This window comes from Oncorhynchus nerka, linkage group LG1, assembly GCF_034236695.1.
Source record: "Oncorhynchus nerka isolate Pitt River linkage group LG1, Oner_Uvic_2.0, whole genome shotgun sequence".
NCBI lineage: Eukaryota > Metazoa > Chordata > Actinopteri > Salmoniformes > Salmonidae > Oncorhynchus > Oncorhynchus nerka.
In genome coordinates this window covers 35,571,016-35,595,581 of record NC_088396.1, presented here as the reverse complement: position 1 = coordinate 35,595,581, position 24,566 = coordinate 35,571,016, and the positions used below count along the sequence as shown (strand labels likewise).

The window sequence follows — 24,566 nt, the reverse complement described above, 5'->3', positions numbered from 1 at the left end:
TCAATGCTCTTACTGAGGGAAGGAGGTTGTTGGCCAAGATCTCGCGATGCATGGCCCAAAAGCATCCCCAAAGAATGATGTTTTCATCTACATGCTTCACGGTTGGGATGGTGTTCTTGGGGTTGAACTCATCCTTCTTCTTCCTCCAAACACGGCGAGTGGAGTTTAGACCAAAAAGCTCTATTTTTGTCTCATCAGACCACATGACCTTCTCCCATTCCTCCTCTGGATCATCAAGATGGTCATTGGCAAACTTCAGACGGGCCTGGACATGCGCTGGCTTGAGCAGGGGGACCTTGCGTGTGCTGTGGGATTTTAATCCATGACGGCGTAGTGTGTAACTAATGGTTTTCTTTGAGACTGTGGTCCCAGCTCTCTTCAGGTCATTGACCAGGTCCTGCCGTGTAGTTCTGGGCTGATCCCTCACCTTCCTCATGATCATTGATGCCCCATGAGGTGAGATCTTGCATGGAGCCCCAGACCGAGGGTGATTGGGGCGGCAGGGTAGCCTAGTGGTTAGAGCATTGGACTAGTAACCGAAAGGTTGCAAGTTCAAATCCCCGAGCTGACAAGGTACAAAATCTGCCGTTCTGCCCCTGAACAGGCAGTTAACCCACTGTTCCTAGGCCGTCATTGAAGTCAAGAAATGAGAGCACCTGGGGAGTAGGAGTGGAGCTAGGCACTGCAGGTCCTGGATTAACCTCTAATGTAGATTAACCTCTACATTACTCGAGGAACAGAGGAGAAGTAGGATAAGGGTACGGCTAAAGGCTATAAGAACTGGCCGTCTAGCACGTTCGGAACAGAGAGTATAAGGAGCAGGTTTCTGGGCACGATAGCATAGATTCAAGGCATAATGTACAGACAAATGTATGGTAGGAAGAGAGTACATTGGAGATAAACCTAGGCATTTAGTATTGCACAAGAATGATACATTTATGGATTTTTTTCAAGGTATTGTTTTCTCTTTGTTCATTTATCATGTTAAGACTTTCACATAACAATAATGGAGGGAATTTGTGGTGTATGAGGCAGGTTTGGACACACACACACACGTGCACACACACACACACACGCACGCACACACACACACGTGCACACACACACACACACGCACACACACACACGTGCACACACACACACACACGCACACACACACACGTGCACACACACACACACACGCACGCACACACACAAGCACACACACACACGCACACACACAAGCACACACACACACACACACACACACACACACACACACACACACACACAGACATACACACACGGTCTTGTACAGCTAACCTTGTGGGGACACAGAATTCAGTCCCCATTCAAAATCCTATTTTCCATTACCTGTAACCCTAAACCTATCCCTAACCCGTACTCTTACCCTCGCCTTAACCCTAACCTTAACCCAAAAACCTAACCTTAACCCTAACCATAAACCTATCCCTAGCCCCTAACCCTAACCCTAAAACCTAAAACTAACCTTAGCTCCAAACCCTATCCCTTATTGTAATTCTAGCACTCATTTTAACCTTAACCCTAAACCCTCTAGAAAAAGCATTTCACCTTGTAGGGAATAACAAAATGTCCCCAGTTGGTGAACTGTTTGTTAGTTTACCATTATTGTGGGGACTTCATGTCCACACACACACCCACACTAGAATGACCTCACATTAAACATACATGTAGAGCTTCTGCGCTGAATGATCTTCACCTTATAATTTTATTAGATAGCACAATAACAACAAGATAATGATTTGCATCCTTTCTAAAGAGGACATTAATGCCTTTTCCAATTCCAACTACTCGATCCGCACGAGCCAAGTTTCATATCTGCCTCCCAGAGTTAATACAATTCATCGCCACTCTGCAATTAAAAAACAGAAGGAGCATTTACCCCTTGGAATAATTGGCTGCATACATTTGTTCTGCTTTCTTACATTTCTTATTATTTTCCTCCGATGGTCTGCTTTGAATGGAGGGAGTAGGGGAGGGAGATGTGGGAGGAAGGGAGGGAGGCTGAAGAGATGTTTTGCCATACCATTGTAGTGTAAAGATGTGTGTGTGTGTGTGGTTGGCTCAGGGGAACAGGCATAGCTGGGAACACAGGCTCAGTGAATTGGCTAATTAAGAGTCCATTCTCAACCCACTAAACAATCAACAGAGGCCTCCGCTACAAGCTGCACACACACACACACACACACACACACACACACACACACACACACACATACACAGAGGTGTAGTGTGCACCGTTAGATATGAGAAAACACCAACATACACCAACTTCCAGCAACTACCAGCACAGTGTGTAGCAGGCCATGGTATGTACTGTAATCAAAAGCACACAGTATACTGTGTATGAGAGTTAGGACTGTTTTCTTTTACAGTACTTCTGTTGGTATGTTTTGTCTTTAGATTCGATTATATTAGATTGAGTTTATTATGTACAGGGACACAGATGTAGTTGTAGGTTACAGTCTCAATGAGACAAAATGTTGATAGTAACAATAATAATAATAGTAATAACAATAATATACACATTTACTACTGTAGCAATGATAAATTACCATTGGGTGGTGGGGGCAGGGGAAGAGTCCATTGGGGAATGTTCGTGGGGGAGCAGCAGGGGGGGAAGTGAATGGAAGAGTAATATACAGTATACATATTTACTCTATAACAATGATAATTGTCCATTGTGGGGTGGGTGGGTGAACGGTAATTGTTTTTTGGGGGGTACAATATACATAAGGGGAGCAGCAAGGAGGGAGGGGGGGTGCCCTGATGCTCCTGTACTGCCCACGTCTGAGTGAAGGAAGCAGGGAGAACAGGCTATGGCTAGGGTGGCTTGGGTCCTTGATTATCTTTTTGGCCTTCCTGCAAAACCTGGTGTTGTAGGTGTCCTGGAAGGCAGGCAGTGTGCACCCAATGGTGCGTTCGGCTAAGCCCACCACCCTCTGTAGAGCCTTTTGGTCCGCAGCGGTGGAGTTGCCCTACCAGGACGTGATGCAGCCTGACAGTGGTGCTCCTGTAGAAAGAACACTGTGTGGGCCATCTGGGAAAGGTTGCATTTCTTCAGCATCCTGAGGTTGAAGTGTTGCTGACGTGCCTTCTTCACCACGGTGTCCGTGTGGTTTGACCATTTCAGCTTCTCGGCTATGTGCACGAGGAGGATCTTGCCGTTTTTGACCATCTGCAAGGCGGCCTCGTTGATGATGATGGGGGCGTGCCCAGCCTGGTTTCTCCTGAAGTCCACTTCCAGCGCCTTTGTTTTGCTGTTGAGGGAGATGTTGTTTACCAGGCTCCATGCCATCAGAGTGCCTACCTCATCCCTGTTGGCCATCTCGTGGTTGTTGGTAATCAGGCGTACTATTGTGGTGTCTCAACGAACTTAATAATGGAGTTGGAACTGTGTGAGGACACGTAATCATGGGTATACAGGGAGTACAGGATGGGACTGAGGACGCACCCATGTGAGGCCCCAGTGTTGAGAATCATTGTAGAGGAGGTAACTTTGCCTACCTTCACCACCTGCGGGCGGCCCGTCAGGAAGTTCAGGACCCAATTGCAGAGGGAGGAGTTCAGTCCCAGGGCCATGAGCTTTGTGGTGAGCTTAGAGGGCACTATGGTATTTAAGGCCGAGCTGTAGTCAATGAGCAGCATCCTCACATATGCATTACTTTTGTCCAGGTGGGTGAGGGCACTGTGTAGTGCAATGGCAATTGCATCGCCTGTGGATCTGTCAGGGCGGTAGGCGAATTGGAGAGGGTCGAGTGTGTCAGGGAGGGAGGAGGTGGTGTAGTTTTTGACTAGCCTCTTAAAGCACTTCATGATGACAGCGGTAAGTGCTAGTCATTCAGTTTAGTTACTTTCCCTTTCCTGGGCACGGGGATAATAGTGGACATCTTGAAGCAGGTTGGGGTAGTGGCCTGAGCTAGAAAGAGTTTAAAAATGTTTGAAAACACAAGAGCCAGCTGGTCTGCACATACTCTGAAGGCGAGGCTAGGGATTCTGTCTGGGCCGGCAGCCTTGCGAAGGGTTAACACGCTTGGATGAGTTACATACGTCCTCCATGGAGACCGTAAGTACATAGCCCTTGTCATTGTGCACAAAGCGTGAGAAAAGTAGGGTGCCTGCTTTAAAAAAAATCTGTGATTGTTAGGAGCCTCTGCCATATATACACCTTGTATCTGACGCGCTGAATTGCTCCTCCATTGATTGGACCAACATTGTGCGGACTTGACCACTGGAACTTCCCTCTTGAGTATTTGATTTTAGGCGGGGATAAACATAATGGCATCATTGTCAGATTTACCAAAAGGAGGATGGGAGATAGCCTTATACCTGTGTCTAAATGTCATGTAGCAATGGTCAAGTGCTGAATTTCCACGAGTAGGACTGTCAATGTGTTAGTAATAATTTGGGAGCAAGTACCTCAAATTACCTTTGTAAAACTCCCCCACAACAATGAACGCTGCCTCCAGGTATACAGTCTCCAGTTTGTTCATTGTCCAATGAAGATCTTTGAGAGCATTTTTGGTGTACACAGCCATGGCGATAATCCCTGAGAACTATCTTGGAAGGTAAAAAGGGTGATATTTGATAACCAACTATTCCAAGTGGGAAAGCAGTAGCTCGCAAGTTCCTGTATGTTTCACCCGTCATAATGTTGTTGGTCATAAAACAGAGCCCACCACTTTTGATCTTCCAGAGAAAGCTTGCTTCCTGTCCGCTCAAAAGACGTTTAAAGCCGCTGGTTGTATATAAATCGTTTGATTGTTGGGGGAGAGACAAGTCTCAGAAAAATAGTATGTTGCAGAATCTGATTTCCCTCTGGAAGGAGATCCTCGCTCTGAGTTCGTCAAGTTTATTAATTGGACATTGGCGAGAAGTATGCTTGGTAATGGAGGACGGGTCACCCGGCACCTTAATCTCACTAAGACCCCGCCATGTCTGCCTCTCCGTTGGTGTCTCTGCTTCCTACTCTGTGGTTGGACTCTCAGGAAGCCCGAAGTCTCACCGAAATGGCTAGCCCATTGTTACGCCGTCTCCGGGAATTCGGGAAGTTCGGGTGGACGGTGAGTAAGTTATTAATTTTCCAATAGTTCTGCCCGGGTGTATGAAGTATTGCTGAAACTAACTGATTAAGAAAATGTGTAAGGGATTTCTTCCATTGACGGAGAGGCGGACCAAAGCGCAGCGTGGTTGTTTTGATTCATGTTTTAATAAATCACTTCACATGAACAAACTAACAAAAACAAGAAACGTGAAAACCCAAAACAGCCCTATCTGGTGCAAAACACAGAGACAGGAACAATCACCCACAAACACACAGTGAAACCCAGGCTACCTAAGTATGATTCTCAATCAGAGACAACTAATGACACCTGCCTCTGATTGAGAACCATACTAGGCCCGAAACATAGAAATACCCAAATCATAGAAAAACAAACATAGACTGCCCACCCCAACTCACACCCTGACCATACTAAATAATGACAAAACAAAGGAAATAAAGGTCAGAACGTGACAAAATGAGAGAAGAAAACTACAAAAAAAACACAATGTTTTAAACTGCGATGTTTAGTAGGGGCTCAAAGCAAGGCGCCATCTGTCTGCACCACCATTAATTATGAATTCTCTCCATGAACGATTAGTTAGAAAATAACCTAAAACATGTTTTTTTTTACTGGTATCTATTCTATCTGGTCTGTGGCTGCTCTGGTTTCTGTTCTTCATCCCCTAGGGGTTAGCTGTATTATCCTTAATGTTATAGTTGAGTGCCTGTTTGGAGGATACAGGGTGAATAGATACCATTTCGCCTACCAAATGGAACCTTATTCCCTGGTCAAAAAAAGTGCACTATATAGGGAACAGGGTGCTTAACAGCCTCCAGACCTCTTTAATCAATGCCGATACGCTAGCTGCTATTACAGTCTGTTCAAGGTAACAATTTCAAGGTAGCAATTTTTCATCAAGGGTTATTGTGTGTGCTGTCGCGTTGTTGCTACAAGCAATTCTAGCTGCATCTTATATCGCGCTGCACATTAGTTGCCAAAGCTAGCTAGCAGATATACCTTTTAAGTTACTGGCTATCTTTTTGAAAAGAGCGTCTAACCCTTCAATCTCCTAGAGTGGCCTCAACACTGATTCTGGAATTTTATAGAATCAGAAAATGGTAGTGAATATTTTGCATTTCGGCAATACACAGAAAAAGAAGTAATTGATGCCTTACTTGCTATACCTAGAAATCCTCAGGGGCTGACCAACTGGAGCAGGGTCTGCTCAAGTGTGCTACCCTCCTCATTGCTAGCTCTGTAACCCATATCTCTAACATTGTTATCAGGAAATATTCCAAAAGTATGGAAAAGCGCTGATGTGCTGCCACTCCTTAAGGGCGGGATAGTATTGATCTGGATCATTATCGTCCCATCTCCAGGTTTCCATATCTAGCCAAGATTCTCAAATATCTGGTAAATAAGCAACTTCTGAGCATGGTATGTTGACTATAAATAAATCTAGGTTTAGGCTAGTGCACAGCACTATCACAGCTACCACGTTAGTTGTTAATGATATTGTCAATGCTTTAGACACTAAAATGAACTGTGCTGCCTTGTTTGTGGACCTGTGAAAAGCATTTGATATTGTTAATCATGCTATTTTATTGAACAAGTTGTCCTCGATTGGCCTGGGCTCTGACGCCTGCACTTGGTTTCATGATTATCTTAATGACAGAACTCAGGCCATCGTGATTGATCGGGTTAAGTCTGCATTTCTTGAAGTGCATAAAGGTGTTATGCAGGGGTTGATACTAGAACCTGTTCTTTTCACAATTTATAGAAATGCTATTATATATTACATATAGAAATGCTATTAATCTGTTAAAAATGGTAAATTTCATTGATATGCGGATGATACTATTGCCCCGACAGCTGACCTGTCTGTGACAAGGCTACATTCTGATTTAAAACTTGTGCTTAATACTGGCAAAACTAACCACATGTTGTTTTCAAGCTCTTGTAAGATTGTCTCAGAGGGATTGCATCTTCTCACGTTGGATGGTACTATAATTGAACCGGTCCTTGCAAACACATATTTTGGTATTTTACAATGATTTATCTTTTAAAAAACATATAAATGAGCTTGTTATTAAGAAACTAAGATCTAAAGTGTGCTTGTTTTTTTTTTTACAAAAACAGATCTTGTCTCTCTCTCTAGTCAGCAGGAAGCAGATTGTGCAGTCAACCTTTCTACCTGCTCTTGATTATGATGATACTATTTATCAAACTGCAGCTGCCTCTACTCTTAAACCCCTGGATGCCATTACTCATCACTGAATTCTTTACCAAATGGTTGGCTGGACCTTTTTGAAGTCACATGGATCACATCATTATTTTTGTTTACAAGGCCCTCCTTGTAAAGCTTCAGACACCTAACTTCACTGTTAAGATTTCAAATGAAAAGTTATCAAACCCGTTCACAGAGTTGTTTAACTCCAGAGACTCTTTTAGTTAGATAAGTTAGATAAGTCATGCTTTAGTTTTCTTGCTCTATATGTTTGAAATGATCTCCAAAATACATTTTGAATAGATGCGTTGGGGTCCCTAGGGCAGTTCAGGCAGTGGACAGAGGAATTTTATAATGAAGAGTGTGTTTGTTTTGGTTCACTACGTTTTGTGTATATTGTGTATATTTGTTTTTGAATGTGCAATATGCGTTAAGCTGTATTTTATTTGTTTGTATTATATTTTATAGTGCCTTCGGAAAGTATTTTTGTGGAGAGTCCCTGTAATCCTAGATTCAGATCATTCAGGCGAGAAAAAGTGAAAACTATGGTCAGTAAAGAAAACTTCAAACTCGTCTCTCAATTTAAAAAAATGTATCAATACTTTTCCCCTTGATAACCAGTGCACTTCTGTATGTTGTAAAAGCGTTAAATTGTCGCTTCCCATATCATTGCATAATGCATAAAATACCCGAGAGTTCAGGGGTCTTGCTGTTAACCATTTTCACTGTAGTGTCCAAAACATATTTCAAGCTGTCAGGCATTCCCTTGGCAGCAAGAGCCTCTTGGTGGATGCTGCAGTGTACCCAACTGGTGTCGGGAACAACTGCTTGCACACACATTACCACTCCACTATGTCTCCCTGTCATGGCTTTTGAGCCATCAGTACAGATACCAACATGAGCAGCAGCTATGTTTGGCTACAGACAGACCGTTAGTGGAATTCCCGCGTGAGAGTAACGGTTAATCAAATCAAATCAAAGTTTATTTGGCACATGCGCCGAATACAACAGGTGTAGACCTTACAGTGAAATGCTTACTTACAGGCTCTAACCAATAGTGCAAAAAAGGTATTAGGTGAACAATAGGTAGGTAAAGAAATATAACAACAGTAAAATGACAGGCTATATTCAGTAGCGAGGCTATAAAAGTAGCGAAGCTACATACAGTCAGGCTGATTGAGGTAGTATGTTCATGTAGATATGGTTAAAGTGACTATGCATATATGATGAACAGTGAGTAGTAGGAGCGTAAAAGAGCGGGTTGGCGGGTGGATGTGATTGGATGTTAATTATTTGACCAGGCTACCTGTATTTTTCATAGTGTTATTATTTAGCTGAACACTAGATGGTTTAATTTAACTTTTGGCTGTGAAACGATGCTACTCAGGTGAGAGAAAAAACTCAAATTGTATAGCACCTTTGAAAAATATAAATGGACTGCTTGAAAATGTGAGGGTAAAAACATCTTTAAAAAACAAACAAACAAAAAAATATATCATTTTTCACATTTTAATTTGGCGCACCCCCAATGGCCTTGCGAGTACGCGTGCCCCAGTTTGGGGAATACCTACCTTACAGTCTTATTCTAAAATTGCTTAAATCGTTTGTTTCCCTCATCAATCTACACACTATACCCCATAATGACAAAGCAAAAACACGTTTTTAGACATTTTAACAGATATCGAGTTGTAGAAACATCTCAAGGATGATCAATGGAAACCGGATTTATTTTATTTTATTTAATACATTGTTGTCATTTGGGGACAATTGAACTGTGGAAATGTATTACCTTTTAACAATAATTACCACAATTATATTTTTAGGGGGTCTTAATGTTGTGGCAACAATCGGATACTGGTGATGTTCTTACCAAGCTTTTACCTCTCTGGTTTTCTTTGTTGTGAACCACATTCCTCCTATCTCAAAGGCCCCATGTGTACCTCATGTTTAAAAACTAGGGAATCTGAATCACTGAGCAGAGCCTGAACACGCAGAGAATATCATCCATGCTCAAAGAGACAAGTCAACCATGTGCACAAATGCACAGACACACATACACACACCACATTGCCTCTCCTCTTGTCCATAAGAACACATTGGGGGCCAGGGAAGTCATGCTGAGGTTTTGTGCTGTGTTTGTTTGGTAGTATTTATATGTCCCTTGCACGGCCCAGTTTGCCTATGAGCAGCGGTTGCTCCTTCCTCCTCTGTGCTGTGAGTGCCACACACACGCAAACACACACACACACGCACGCACGCACGCATGCATGCACGCACACACGCACACACACACACACGCACGCACGCACGCACACACGCGCGCACACACACGCACGCACACACGCACGCACACACGCACGCACGCACGCACACACACACACACACGCACACACACACACACACACACACACGCACGCACGCACACACACACACAGACACACACGTACCCTAGCGGAACATCCCTCCCTCCCATCCCTCCCATAGCGTGGCTGAGAATTAATTTCCGTGATGAGCGCCAGGTTCCATCCCTCCCATAGAGAGAAGCAGAAAACATATTAACACCACCTCCAATCATCTGTGGAGTATGCTTTAATCAGGCTGCTACGGGTACTGCTAGGTTTTACACACACACACACACACACACACACACACACACACACACACACACACACACACACACACACACACACACACACACACTCTGCTACGGGGCTTCTGCCAGCCATAGGGGTTATGAATACTGCTCATCTGTTTCAACCGTACATCACTGATCTGCTTGTGGGGAGATCAAGATAGACTCCCCCATCACACACTGACACACACACAATTGTGGAGAGAGGGAAAGCCAGCTCTGTAAATAATGCTAATCTTCTAGCAACAAGCTGGGGTTTTATTTCGTTTTTTATTCGGCTGGAGTCTGGATTAGGTCTGACAAGGACTTTCTTTGAGAATAGTCTATAATAGGATGAGAATAATCGGGGCTGCCCTCTGTTAACCAATCAGAGAACACAATATTGCACTGTGAGAATGGAAGTTAGTGGGGGTGAAAAGAAGAGACTGGTTGGATCGCCTCCAGCCCCAGTAAACTCTCTGATCCGAGGTGGACAGTATGATCAATATTAGAAGATGGGCTGAATCCCAAATTGCAACCTATTCCCTTTATTGCACTTCTTTTGACCAGGGCCCATAGTGAATAGGTTCCATTTGGGACTCAGCCAGGATATAATCTCATCCTCTCCTCCCTCCCCTGATGAAATATGAAATTACAAACGTGTTACTGTCGTTGTCTCTCTCGCTCTCTCTCTAGCTGGCTGGGGGTTCAAATCCAGGCTGGATGGATTTAGTTTCATGGGGGGGTAACATAGTTATTTCCTATGTTTATGTCTGCTGCGGTGTGTTTGTGTGTCTGTGCGTGCAAGTGTGTGTGTGTGTATCTGCGTGGCATGTCTGTGTGTGTCTGTTGGTATGAGGAAGAAGAGAGAGGAAAAACAACAAAACTAGATTATGGTTAATAATAACAGCAATAAGACAAGGATTTGTCTGCCTGACCTTCTAAAAACCTCATCCATCAAATATATCTGGTGGAGGATGGAGGAGTCAGGGCTGAGGTCTCCGTTAGCTGTTTCTCTCATATCTAATGGTGCACACTACACCTCTGTGTGTGTGTGTGTGTGTGTGTGTGTGTGTGTGTGTTGTGTGTGTGTGTGTGCGTGCCTCCATGCGTGTGTCCATGTGTGTGCGTGCATCTTTTTGTTCATGGGTCAGGACTTTGTCCTGATGTGTTTCTCTGTGTTTTCTCCTATCCCACAGAGATCCTACAAGGCGGTGTGTATGTCGACCAGAATAAGTTCCTGTGCCATGCAGACACCATCCACTGGCAAGATATCGTCAAGAACGCCCGCGTCAGCCCTCTGGTGGTGCCCACCAATAGCAGTGTTACATGTGAGTAGCTCATCAATGAAAGAGAAGGAAACATCTACTGACTTAAATAATTATGTTGCCTTTTTACTGGATGGTTTTCACAAGAACAGAAAGAGATATACAGGGGGATATACAGGGGGATATACAGGGGGATATACAGCGGAGGATATACAAAGGGGGATATACAGGGGGATATACAGAGGAGGATATACAGGGGGTATACAGGGGAGATATACAGGGGGATATACAGCGGAGGATATACAGGGGAGATATACAGGGAGATATACAGGGGAGATATACAGGGGGATATACAGAGGAGGATATACAGGAGAGATATACAGGGGGATATACAGAGGAGGATATACAGCGGAGGATATACAGGGGGGATATATAGGTGGATATACAGGGAGGATATACAGGGGGATATACAGGGGGATATATAGGTGGATATACAGGGAGGATATACAGGGGGTATTCAGGGGGATATACAGGGGGATATACAGGGGGATATACAGGGAGGATATACAGGGGGATAAACAGGGGGATAAACAGGGGGATATACAGGGAGATAAACAGGGGGATATACAGGGGGATATACAGGGGGATATACAAGGGAGATATACAGCGGAGGATATACAGCGGAGGATATACAGGGGGATATATAGGTGGATATACAGGGAGGATATACAGGGGGATAAACAGGGGGATATACAGGGGAGATATACAGGGGAGATATACAGGGGGATATACAGGGGGATAAACAGGGGGATATACAGGGGGATATACAGGGGGATATATAGGTGGATATACAGGGAGGATATACAGGGGTGATAAACAGGGGGATATACAGGGGGATATACAGGGGAGATAAACAGGGGGATATACAGGGGGATATACAGGGGGATATACAGGGAGATATACAGGGGGATATACAGCGGAGGATATACAGCGGAGGATATACAGGGGGATATATAGGTGGATATACAGGGAGGATATACAGGGGGGATAAACAGGGGGGATATACAGCGGAGGATATACAGCGGAGGATATACAGGGGGGGATATATAAATCAAATCAAATCAAATTTTATTTGTCACATACACATGGTTAGCAGATGTTAATGCGAGTGTAGCGAAATGCTTGTGCTTCTAGTTCCGACAATGCAGTGATAACCAACAAGTAATCTAACTAACAATTCCAAAACTACTGTCTTATACACAGTGTAAGGGGATAAGGAATATGTACATAAGGATATATGAATGAGTGATGGTACAGAGCAGCATACAGTAGATGGTATCGAGTACAGTATATACATATGAGATGAGTATGTAGACAAAGTAAACAAAGTGGCATAGTTAAAGTGGCTAGTGACATAAGAATGCAGTCGATGATCTAGAGTACAGTATATACATATGCATATGAGATGAATAATGTAGGGTAAGTAACATTATATAAGGTAGCATTGTTTAAAGTGGCTAGTGATATATTTACATCATTTCCCATCAATTCCCATTATTAAAGTGGCTGGAGTTGGGTCAGTGTCAATGACAGTGTGTTGGCAGCAGCCACTCAATGTTAGTGGTGGCTGTTTAACAGTCTGATGGCCTTGAGATAGAAGCTGTTTTTCAGTCTATCGGTCCCAGCTTTGATGCACCTGTACTGACCTCGCCTTCTGGATGATAGCGGGGTGAACAGGCAGTGGTTCGGGTGGTTGATGTCCTTGATGATCTTTATGGCCTTCCTGTAACATCGGGTGGTGTAGGTGTCCTGGAGGGCAGGTAGTTTGCCCCCGGTGATGCGTTGTGCAGACCTCACTACCCTCTGGAGAGCCTTACGGTTGAGGGCGGAGCAGTTGCCGTACCAGGCGGTGATACAGCCCGCCAGGATGCTCTCGATTGTGCATCTGTAGAAGTTTGTGAGTGCTTTTGGTGACAAGCCGAATTTCTTCAGCCTCCTGAGGTTGAAGAGGCGCTGCTGCGCCTTCTTCACGACGCTGTCAGTGTGAGTGGACCAATTCAGTTTGTCTGTGATGTGTATGCCGAGGAACTTAAAACTTGCTACCCTCTCCACTACTGATCCATCGATGTGGATAGGGGGTGTTCCCTCTGCTGTTTCCTGAAGTCCACAATCATCTCCTTAGTTTTGTTGACGTTGAGTGTGAGGTTATTTTCCTGACACCACACTCCGAGGGCCCTCACCTCCTCCCTGTAGGCCGTCTCGTCGTTGTTGGTAATCAAGCCTACCACTGTTGTGTCGTCCGCAAACTTGATGATTGAGTTGGAGGCGTGCTTGGCCACGCAGTCGTGGGTGAACAGGGAGTACAGGAGAGGGCTCAGAACGCACCCTTGTGGGGCCCCGTGTTGAGGATCAGCGGGGAGGAGATGTTGTTGCCTACCCTCACCACCTGTGGGCGGCCCGTCAGGAAGTCCAGTACCCAGTTGCACAGGGCGGGGTCGAGACCCAGGGTCTCGAGCTTGATGACGAGCTTGGAGGGTACTATGGTATTGAATGCGGAGCTGTAGTCGATGAACAGCATTCTCACATAGGTATTCCTCTTGTCCAGGTGGGTTAGGGCAGTGTGCAGTGTGGTTGAGATTGCATCGTCTGTGGACCTATTTGGGCGGTAAGCAAATTGGAGTGGGTCTAGGGTGTCAGGTAGGGTGGAGGTGATATGGTCCTTGACTAGTCTCTCAAAGCACTTCATGATGACGGAAGTGAGTGCTACGGGCGGTAGTCGTTTAGCTCAGTTACCTTAGCTTTCTTGGGAACAGGAACAATGGTGGCCCTCTTGAAGCATGTGGGAACAGCAGACTGGTATAGGGATTGATTGAATATGTCCGTAAACACACCGGCCAGCTGGTCTGCGCATGCTCTGAGGGCGCGGCTGGGGATGCCGTCTGGGCCTGCAGCCTTGCGAGGGTTAACACGTTTAAATGTCTTACTCACCTCGGCTGCAGTGAAGGAGAGACCACATGTTTTCGTTGCAGGCCGTGTCAGTGGCACTGTATTGTCCTCAAAGCGGGCAAAAAGTGATTTAGTCTGCCTGGGAGCAAGACATCCTGGTCCGTGACTGGGCTGGGTTTCTTCTTGTAGTCCGTGATTGACTGTAGACCCTGCCACATGCCTCTTGTGTCTGAGCCATTGAATTGAGATTCCACTTCGTCTCTGTACTGACGCTTAGCTTGTTTAATAGCCTTGCGGAGGGAATAGCTGCATTGTTTATATTCGGACATATTACCAGACACCTTGCCCTGATTAAAAGCAGTGGTTCGCGCTTTCAGTTTCACGCGAATGCTGCCATCAATCCACTGTTTCTGGTTTGGGAATGTTTTTATCGTTGCTATGGGAACGACATCTTCGGCGACGCACGTTCTAATGAACTCGCACACCGAATCAGCGTATTCGTCAATATTTCCATCTGACGCAATACGAAACATGTCCCAGTCCACGTGATGGAAGCAGTCTTGGAGTGTGGAGTCAGCTTGGTCTGACCAGCGTTGGACAGACCTCAGCGTGGGAGCCTCTTGTTTTAGTTTCTGCCTGTAGGCAGGGATCAGCAAAATGGAGTCGTGGTCAGCTTTTCCGAAAGGGGGCGGGGCAGGGCCTTATATGCGTCGCGGAAGTTAGAGTAACAATGATCCAAGGTTTTACCACCCCTGGTTGCGCAATCGATATGCTGGTAAAATTTAGGAGTCTTGTTTTCAGATTAGTTTTGTTAAAATCCCCAGCTACAATGAATGCAGCCTCCGGATAAATGGTTTCCAGTTTGCAAAGAGTTAAATAAAGTTCGTTCAGAGCCATCGATGTGTCTGCTTGGGGGATATATACGGCTGTGATTATAATCGAGGAGAATTCTCTTGGAAGATAATGCGGTCTACATTTGATTGTGAGGAATTCTAAATCAGGTGAACAGAAGGATTTGAGTTCCTGTATGTTTCCTTCATCACACCATGTCTCGTTAGTCATGAGGCATACGCCCCGCCACTCTTCTTACCAGAAAGATGTTTGTTTCTGTCGGCGCGATGCGTGGAGAAACCCGTTGGCTGCACCGCATCGGATAGCGTCTTCCCAGTAAGCCATGTTTCTGTGAAGCAGAGAACGTTGCAGTCTCTGATGTCCCTCTGGAATGCTACCCTTGCTCGGATTTCGTCAACCTTGTTGTCAAGAGACTGGACATTGGCAAGAAGAATGCTGGGGAGTGGTGCGCGATGTGCCCTTTTTCGGAGTCTGACCAGAACACCGCCTCGTTTCCCTCTTTTTCGGAGTCGTTTCCTTGGGTCGCTGCATGCGATCCATTCCGTTGTCCTGTTTGTAAGGCAGAACACCGGATCCGCGTCGCGGAAAACATATTCTTGGTCGTACTGATGGTGAGTTGGCGCTGATCTTATATTCAGTAGTTCTTCTCGACTGTATGTAATGAAACCTAAGATGACCTGGGGTACTAATGTAAGAAATAACACGTAAAAAAACAAAAAACTGCATAGTTTCCTAGGAACGCGAAGCGAGGCGGCCATCTCAGTCGGTGGATATACAGGGAGGATATACAGGGGGGATAAACAGGGGGATATACAGCGGAGGATATACAGTGGAGGATATACAGGGGGATATATAGGTGGATATACAGGGAGGATATACAGGGGGATATACAGGGGGATATTTAGGGGATATACAGGGGGTATTTAGGGGGATATACAAGGGGGATATTTAGGGGGATATACAGGGGGATATACAGCGGAGGATAACCAGCGGAGGATATACAGCGGAGGATATACAGGGGGATATTTAGGGGGATATACAGGGGGATATTTAGGGGGATATACAGGGGATATACAGGGGGATATTTAGGGGATATACAGCGGAGGATATACAAGGGGATATATAGGGGGATAAACAGGGGGATATACAGGGGGATATCCAGGGGGATATATAGGGGGATATACAGCGGGATACTATACAAAGGGGGATATACAGCAGAGGATATACAAAGGGGGATATACAGGGGGCTATACAGCAGAGGATATACAAAGGGGGATATACAGGGGGACATACCACAGAGGATATACAAAGGGAGATATACAGGGGGCTATACAGCAGAGGATATACAGGGGGATATACAGGGGTTATACAGCAGGGGATATACAGGGGGATATACAGGGGTTATACAGGGGGATATAAGCAGAGGATATACAGGGGGATATACCGTAGAGGATATACAGGGAGATATACAGGGGGATATACATATACAGAGGGATATACAGAGGGATATACAGGGGGGATATACAGGGGGATATACAGGGGGATATACAGGGGGATATACAGGGGGATATACAAGGACGGGATATACAGCGAGAGGGATGTACAAGTGGGATATATACAGGAGGGGGACATACAGGGGGGACATACAGGGGGATATATATGGGGGTCGATATACAGTATAAGGGGAGGATATATGGGAGGGATGTACAGGGCGGAGATATACAGGGGGAATATACAGGGGGAATGTACAGAGGGGATATATATGGGGGTCGATTTATAGTATAAGGGGAGGATATATGGGGTGATGTACAGGGGGAGATATACAAGTGGGATATATACAGGGGTGGGGGATATACAGAGGGAGAAATATACAGGCTGATAAAAAATAATGGGATATATGGGGGATATACAGGGGGGGGATCTACAGAGGGGGGGAAGTATCCCTGAGGGGCTATACTGGTTGAGTATATTCCCTGGGACATATATGGGGGGATAAATGGGAAGGGTTATATGGGAGTGGATGTATGGGGGATATGCGGGGGGTATACAGCGGAGAATATACAGGGAGGGTACAAAGGGCGGGATATACCGGGGGGATATACAAGAGGGAGATACAGTGCCTTGCGAAAGTATTCGGCCCCCTTGAACTTTGCAACCTTTTGCCACATTTCAGGCTTCAAACATAAAGATATAAAACTGTATTTTTTGTGAAGAATCAACAACAAGTGGGACACAATCATGAAGTGGAACGACATTTATTGGATATTTCAAACTTTTTTAACAAATCAAAAACTGAAAAATTGGGCATGCAAAATGCGGTGGAGAGCACTGTGTTCCCGGTGTGTGTGCATAGCCCGGTGCGGTACATTGCAGCGCCTCGTATCGGCCGGACTAGAGTGGGCATCGAGCCAGGTGCCATGATCCGGCTCAGCGCATCTGGTCTCCAGTGCATCTCCTCGGGCCGGTGTACATGGCACCAGCCTTATGCATGGTGTCCCCGGTTCGCCAGCACAGCCCAGTGCGGGCTATTCCACCTCGCCGCACTGGCCTGGCTACGGGGAGCAATTCAACCAGGTAAGGTTGGGCAGGTTTGGTGCTCATGAGCCCCAGGGCGCCTTCATGGTCCGGTCTGTCCGGTTCCACCTCCACGTACCAGCCCTCCGGTGGCAACCCCCCGCACCAGGCTGTCTCTCCGTCTTCTCCCTACAGGTGCTCCCGCCTATCCAGCGCTGCCAGAGCCTTTCTCCTCTCCAGCGCTGCCAGAGTCTCCCATCTGTCCTGAGATGCCAGAGTCTCCCGTCTGTCCTGAGCTGCCAGAGTCTCCCGTCTGTCCTGAGCTGCCAGAGTCTCCCGTCTGTCCTGAGCTGCCAGAGCCGCCAGTCTGTCCTGGGCCGTCAGTCAGCCAGGAGCTGCCAGGGCTGTCAGTCAGCCAGGAGCTGCCAGAGACGCCTGTCACGCCGGCAATGCCGGAATCACCCTTCACTCCGGAGCTGCCGGAGTCTTCCGCCCGTCCGGCGCTGCCGGAGTCTTCCGCCCGTCCGGCGCTGCCGGAGTCTCCCGCCCGTCCGGCGCTGCCGGAGTCTTCCGCCCGTCCGGCGCTGCCGGAGTCTCCCGCCTGTCCAACGCTGCCGGAGTCTCCCGCCTGTCCGGCGCTGGTGGAATCTCCCGTGGCGAGGGTCCCCGGTCTGAGGTCGGCGGCGAGTGTCGCCGCTCTTAAGAGGCCACAGAGGCGAAGAGAGAGGCGAAGAAGGACTATGGTGGAGTGGGGTCCACGTCCCGCGCCAGAGCCGCCATCGCGGACAGACACCCACCCAGACCCTCCCCTATAGGTTTAGGTTTTGCGGCCGGAGTCCGCACCTTTAGGGGTGGGGGGTACTCTCACGTTCTGACCTTAGTTCTGTTATTATATATTTGTTTTAGTATGGTCAGAGCGTGAGTTGGGTGGGTTGTCTATGTTAGTTTTTCTATAATTTGGGATTTCTGTGTTCGGCCTAGTATGGTTCTCAATCAGAGGCAGCTGTCAATCGTTGTCCCTGATTGAGAATCATACTTAGGTAGCCTGGTTTCACTTTTGAGTTGTGGGTGTTTATTTTCCGTGTTTGTGTTTGAGCCACACGGGACTGTTTCGTTTGTTTCACGTTGTTGTTTTATATTTTGTAGTGTTCAGTTTTTCTTATTAAATTATGGACACTTACCTCCCTGCAAATTGGTCCGATCTATCTTACTCCTCATCAGAGAGGAAGACGACGAACATTACAGGGGCATATACAGGAGGGTATATACATGGGGGACATATGTAGAGGGGTAAACGGGTGCAATGTATGCAATGTAAATATGGGGGCATATACAGGGGGTTATACTGGACGGTGGGATATACAGGGGGATAAACGGAGGGATATACGAGGGTGATATACGAGGTGGCTATGTGGGGGGATATACAGGGGGAGATCTACAAGTGGGATATATACATATACGGGAAGGAATGCAGGGGCGATACAAAAGGGAGATATACAGGAGGGGGGATACAGGAGGGGCGATACAAAAGGGAGATATACAGGGGGATATACAGGAAGGGCGATACAAAATGGAGATATACAGGAGGGGGATACAAAAGGGAGATATACAGGAGGGGGGATACAGGAGGGGCGATACAAAAGGGAGATATACAGGGGATATACAGGAAGGGGGATACAAAAGGGAGATATACAGGGGGATATACAGGAGGGGGATACAAAAGGGAGATTTACAGGAGGGGGATACAGGAGGGGCGATACAAAAGGGAGATATACAGGGGGATATACAAGAAGGGGGATACAAAAGGGAGATATACAGGGGGATATACAGGAGGGGGATACAAAAGGGAGATATACAGGGGCATATACAGGAGGGGGGATACAAAAGGGAGATATACAGGGGATATACAGGAGGGGCAATACAAAAGGAGATATACAGGGGGATATACAGGAAGGGGGATACAAAAGGGAGATATACAGGGGATATACAGGAAGGGGGATACAAAAGGGATATATACAGGGGGATTTACAGGAGGGGGATACAAAAGGGAGATATACAGGGGGATATATACAGGAGGGGCGATACAAAAGGGAGATATACAGGGGGATATACCGGAGGGGCGATACAAAAGGGAGATATACAGGGGGATATACAGGAGGGGCGATACAAAAGGGATATATACAGGGGGATATACTGGAGGGGCGATACAAAATGGAGATATACAGGGGGATATACAGGAGGGGCAATACAAAAGGGAGATATACAGGGGGATATACAGGAAGGGGGATACATTTACATTTACATTTAAGTCATTTAGCAGACGCTCTTATCCAGAGCGACTTACAAATTGGGACAAAAGGGAGATATACAGGGGGATATACAGGAGGGGCGATACAAAAGGGATATATACAGGGGGATATACCGGAGGGGCGATACAAAAGGGAGATATACAGGGGGATATACAGGAAGGGGGATACAAAAGTGAGATATATACAGGGGGATATACAGGAGGGGCGATACAAAAGGGAGATATACAGGGGGATATACAGGAAGGGTGATACAAAAGGGATATATACAGGGGGATATACAGGAGGGGCAATACAAAAGGGAGATATACAGGGGGATATACAGGAGGGGGATATAAAAGGGAGATATACAGGGGGATATACAGGAAGGGGGATACAAAAGGGAGATATACAGGGGGATATACCGGAGGGGCGATACAAAAGGGATATATACAGGGGGATATACCGGAGGGGCGATACAAAAGGGAGATATACAGGGGGATATACAGGAAGGGGGATACAAAAGTGAGATATATACAGGGGGGGATATACAGGAGGGGCGATACAAAAGGGAGATATACAGGGGGATATACAGGAAGGGGGATACAAAAGGGATATATACAGGGGGATATACAGGAGGGGCAATACAAAAGGGAGATATACAGGGGGATATACAGGAGGGGGGATACAAAAGGGAGATATACAGGGGATATACAGGAAGGGGGATACAAAAGGGAGAGATATACAGGGGGACATACAGGAGGGGGATACAAAAGGGAGATATACAGGGGGATATACAGGAGGGGCGATACAAAAGGGAGATATACAGGGGGATTTACAGGAAGGGGGATACAAAAAAAGGGAGATATACAGGGGGATATACAGGAGGGGCGATACAAAAGGGAGATATACAGGGGGATATACAGGAAGGGGGATACAAAAGGGAGATATACAGGGGATACAAAAGGAGATATACAGGGGATATACAGGAGGGGCGATACAAAAGGGAGATATACAGGGGATACAAAAGGGAGATATACAGGGGGATATACAGGAAGGGGGATACAAAAGGGAGATATACAGGGGGATATACAGGAAGGGGGATACAAAAGGGAGATATACAGGGGTTATATAGGAGGGGGATACAAAGGGGAGATATATAGGAGGGTATATAGGAGGGGGATATACGGGGGAGATATGCAACTGGGAGATATACGGGGGATACAGGGCGGGATATACGGGGTGATATATATACGGAGAGGGGGATATACAAGGGGGATATAGAGGAGGGGGGTATACCAGGAGGATATATGGGAAGGGTTATACGGAAGAGGATATACAGGGGGATATAGAGGATGGGGGTATACTGGAGGGGCTATACACGGGGATATACATGAGGGGAGTATACCAGGAGGATATATGGGAAGGGTTATACGGAAGAGGATATACAGGGGGATATATAGGAGGGGGTATACTGGAGGGGCTATACACGGGGATATACCAGGAGGATATATGGGAAAGGTTATACGGAAGAGGATATACAGGAGGATATAGAGGAGGGGGGTATACTGGAGGGGCTATACACGGGGATATACATGAGGGGAATATACCAGGAGGATATATGGGAAGGGTTATACGGAAGAGGATATACAGGGGGATATGCGGGAGCTATACGGGGTGTACAGAGGGGGATATATGGGAAGGGTTATATGGAAGACGATATACAGGGAGATATGCGGGAGCGGGGATATATGGGAAGGGGGGATATATGGGAAGGGTTATATGGAAGACGATATACAGGGGGATATGCGGGAGCTATACGGGGGTGTACAGAGGGGGTATATGGGAAGGGTTATATGGAAGACGATATACAGGGGGATATGCGGGAGCTATACGGGGTGTACAGAGGGGGATATATGGGAAGGGTTATACGGAAGACGATATACAGGGGGATATGCGGGAGCTATACGGGGGGTGTACAGAGGGGGATATATGGGAAGGGTTATACAGAAGACGATATACAGGGGGATATGCGGGAGCTATACGGGGGTGTACAGAGGGGGATATATGGGAAGGGTTATATGGAAGACGATATACAGGGGGATATGCGGGAGCTATACGGGGGTGTACAGAGGGGGATATATGGGAAGGGTTATATGGAAGACGATATACAGGGGGATATGCGGGAGCTATACGGGGGTGTACAGAGGGGGATATATGGGAAGGGTTATATGGAAGACGATATACAGGGAGATATGCGGGAGCTATACGGGGGTGTACAGAGGGGGATATATGGGAAGGGTTATATGGAAGACGATATACAGGGAGATATGCGGGAGCTATACGGGGGTGTACAGAGGGGGATATATGGGAAGGGTTATATGGAAGACGATATACAGGGAGATATGCGGGAGCTATACGGGGGTGTACAGAGGGGGATATATGGGAAGGGTTATATGGAAGACGATATACAGGGGGATATGCGGGAGCTATACGGGGGGTGTACAGAGGGGGATATATGGGGGTGGGGGGGTTGCTATACAGGAGGGGCATATACAGGAATTATATTTCCAGGACTGGGACATACAGGAAGGAGGATATACAGGGGGAATATACAGGAAAAATAACTCAAAAGTAAAATAATGAAGTGCCTTAGAATGGAGTATTGCAGCGGGTGCACCGGTTTGTGGCAAGAATTGCTGATGGGTTTTTCATGCACAACAATTTATTGTGTGTATCAGAATGGTGCCCCACCCCTTAGGACATCAGGTCAACTTGACACAACTGTGGGAAGCATTGCAGTCAGCATTGGTCATTCTCCCTGTGCATAGCCACAGTAGTTTGTGGTTGGGTTGTGTCCCTGTGCTGCGATTCTTTTTCCACCGTCTGAAGACGTCTGTATCGGTCCGCTAATACACAACTAGTTAAGGCCAAGTGCACTAACAAAATGCGTTAGAGTGTTTACCAGTATTTGTATATTGAGTCTGATAATTATCTATCCAAAACAGAAAAAGTTAATCGGATAATACGTGTGGATTATAAAAAGAGTTGCTTGATATATGTTTTCCAGTTTCTTGAAATACTTTGCAAATGCAAACTATGTCAAAAGTGAAATTGTCATACTGGTCCCCCGTGGGAATCAAACTCCCAACCCTTACATTGCAAGTGCCAAACTCATCACATCACATCATCCCAAAACACTTGATGTACTCAATTACTGTATTGGTCGTTGTTTTTCCTCATGGTGATGGAAAGTCTACAGGTACAAACCTAGATGACCAGCCTATGTACAATGCAGTCATGTACAGTACATTTAACATGAAGTGGTTTGTAAGGATGGTAAATTAATACTGCACAAAAAGTGGATGTTTTCCATGTTATTTGATCAAGAAATGTAATTTGATGTAAATGTTTTGTGTCTCTGCCCATAACTTTGCACCTTTCGATGTAAATGTTTATGAACAGGGTTTTTGTTCTTTCTGCATCCCATTAGAATTGAAATAACAGAGATAGGGTCACGGCATCAATTCCAAATATTAAATCCTGTAAAATACTGTTCTTAATTATATACCTTTCTTGCCAAAGCGGAGTTGCAAATACTAGTAAAGGCCCAGTGCACTACTTTTGTGAAAACATGTTTTTTTTAAATAATAATACATATTTATAGTAATGTATTTGTTTTTATTCTGATTTTTCACTTGATTTTTTGCTAGAGAGCATTTGGATGAGGTGAAAGGGAGATTATTAGTGGTCTTGTATGTCTTCCATTTCCTAATAATTGCTCCCACAGTTGATTTCTTCAAACCAAGCTGCTTACCTATTGCAGATTCAGTCTTCCCAGCCTGTTGCAGGTCTACAATTTTGTTTCTGGTGTCCTTTGACAGCTCTTTGGTCTTGGCCATAGTAGAGTTTGGAGTGTGACTGTTTGAGGTTGTGGACAGGTGTCTTTTATACTGATAACAAGTTCAAACAGGTGCCATTAATACAGGTAACGAGTGGAGGACAGAGGAGCCTCTTAAAGAAGAAGTTACAGGTCTTTGAGAGCCAGAAATCTTGCTTGTGTGGAGGTGACCAAATACTTATTTTCCACCATAATTTGCAAATAAATTCATTAAAAATCCTACAATGTGATTTTCTGGATTTTTATTCTCATTTTGTCTGTCATAGTTGAAGTGTACCTATGATGAAAATTAATTGGGAGAACTTGCACAATTGGTGGCTGACTAAATACTTTTTTGCCCCACTGTACATATGTTAGCGTTGTCCCCATCTCCCAAGCTTACCCAATTATCATATAGGTAGGGAGCGAGGGAGCAAGGATGTGAGAGAGGGAAGGAAGGGTAGCACAGGGTAGGTGATGGAAAGTCAGAGAGTGTCAGGGGTAGATGGAGAGAGGGAGGGATGAGAGAGGGAGAGGGGAAGGGGAAGGGAAGGGAGAGGATGTAGATAGAAATGTCAGAGAGAAAGTGTCAGGCTTCAATGTAATTGCTCTTAACTGAACTGGAACACACAACTCCAGCACTCATCCTGCCTCACACTGCAATTACCAGGCAGCAAATTAAGCCCTCCAAAACACAGCTAACACTAATATAACAGCAGAGTGTCTAGCTAGGTGCTACTGCTGCTGTCTCTCTCCACTGCAGCAGTCGTTAATGAGAGAACACTCTGTAGTTCATTAAAGGTAGACTCAGCTTCTCCACTGTTTTGGTCCCGTCGCTCCCACGCTGAAGCAGCGTGTAGCGAACCCGTGCACATCTGCAGATACTGTGTGCGACTGTGTGAGAGCGAAGTCTTACA

At 45.9% G+C, this 24,566-nt stretch overlaps 1 protein-coding gene across 1 annotated transcript in view; it reads left to right on the top strand.

The window, feature by feature from the left end:
• The window catches only part of LOC115113735 (receptor tyrosine-protein kinase erbB-4-like), a 305,373-nt gene that overhangs the window by 110,238 nt on the left and 170,569 nt on the right, over positions 1-24,566 (top strand). Inside the window, exon 4 of the mRNA XM_065013396.1 lies at positions 11,104-11,235. Within this exon, the coding sequence (XP_064869468.1) occupies positions 11,104-11,235 (132 nt within the window). The remainder of the gene's footprint in view (positions 1-11,103; positions 11,236-24,566) is intronic.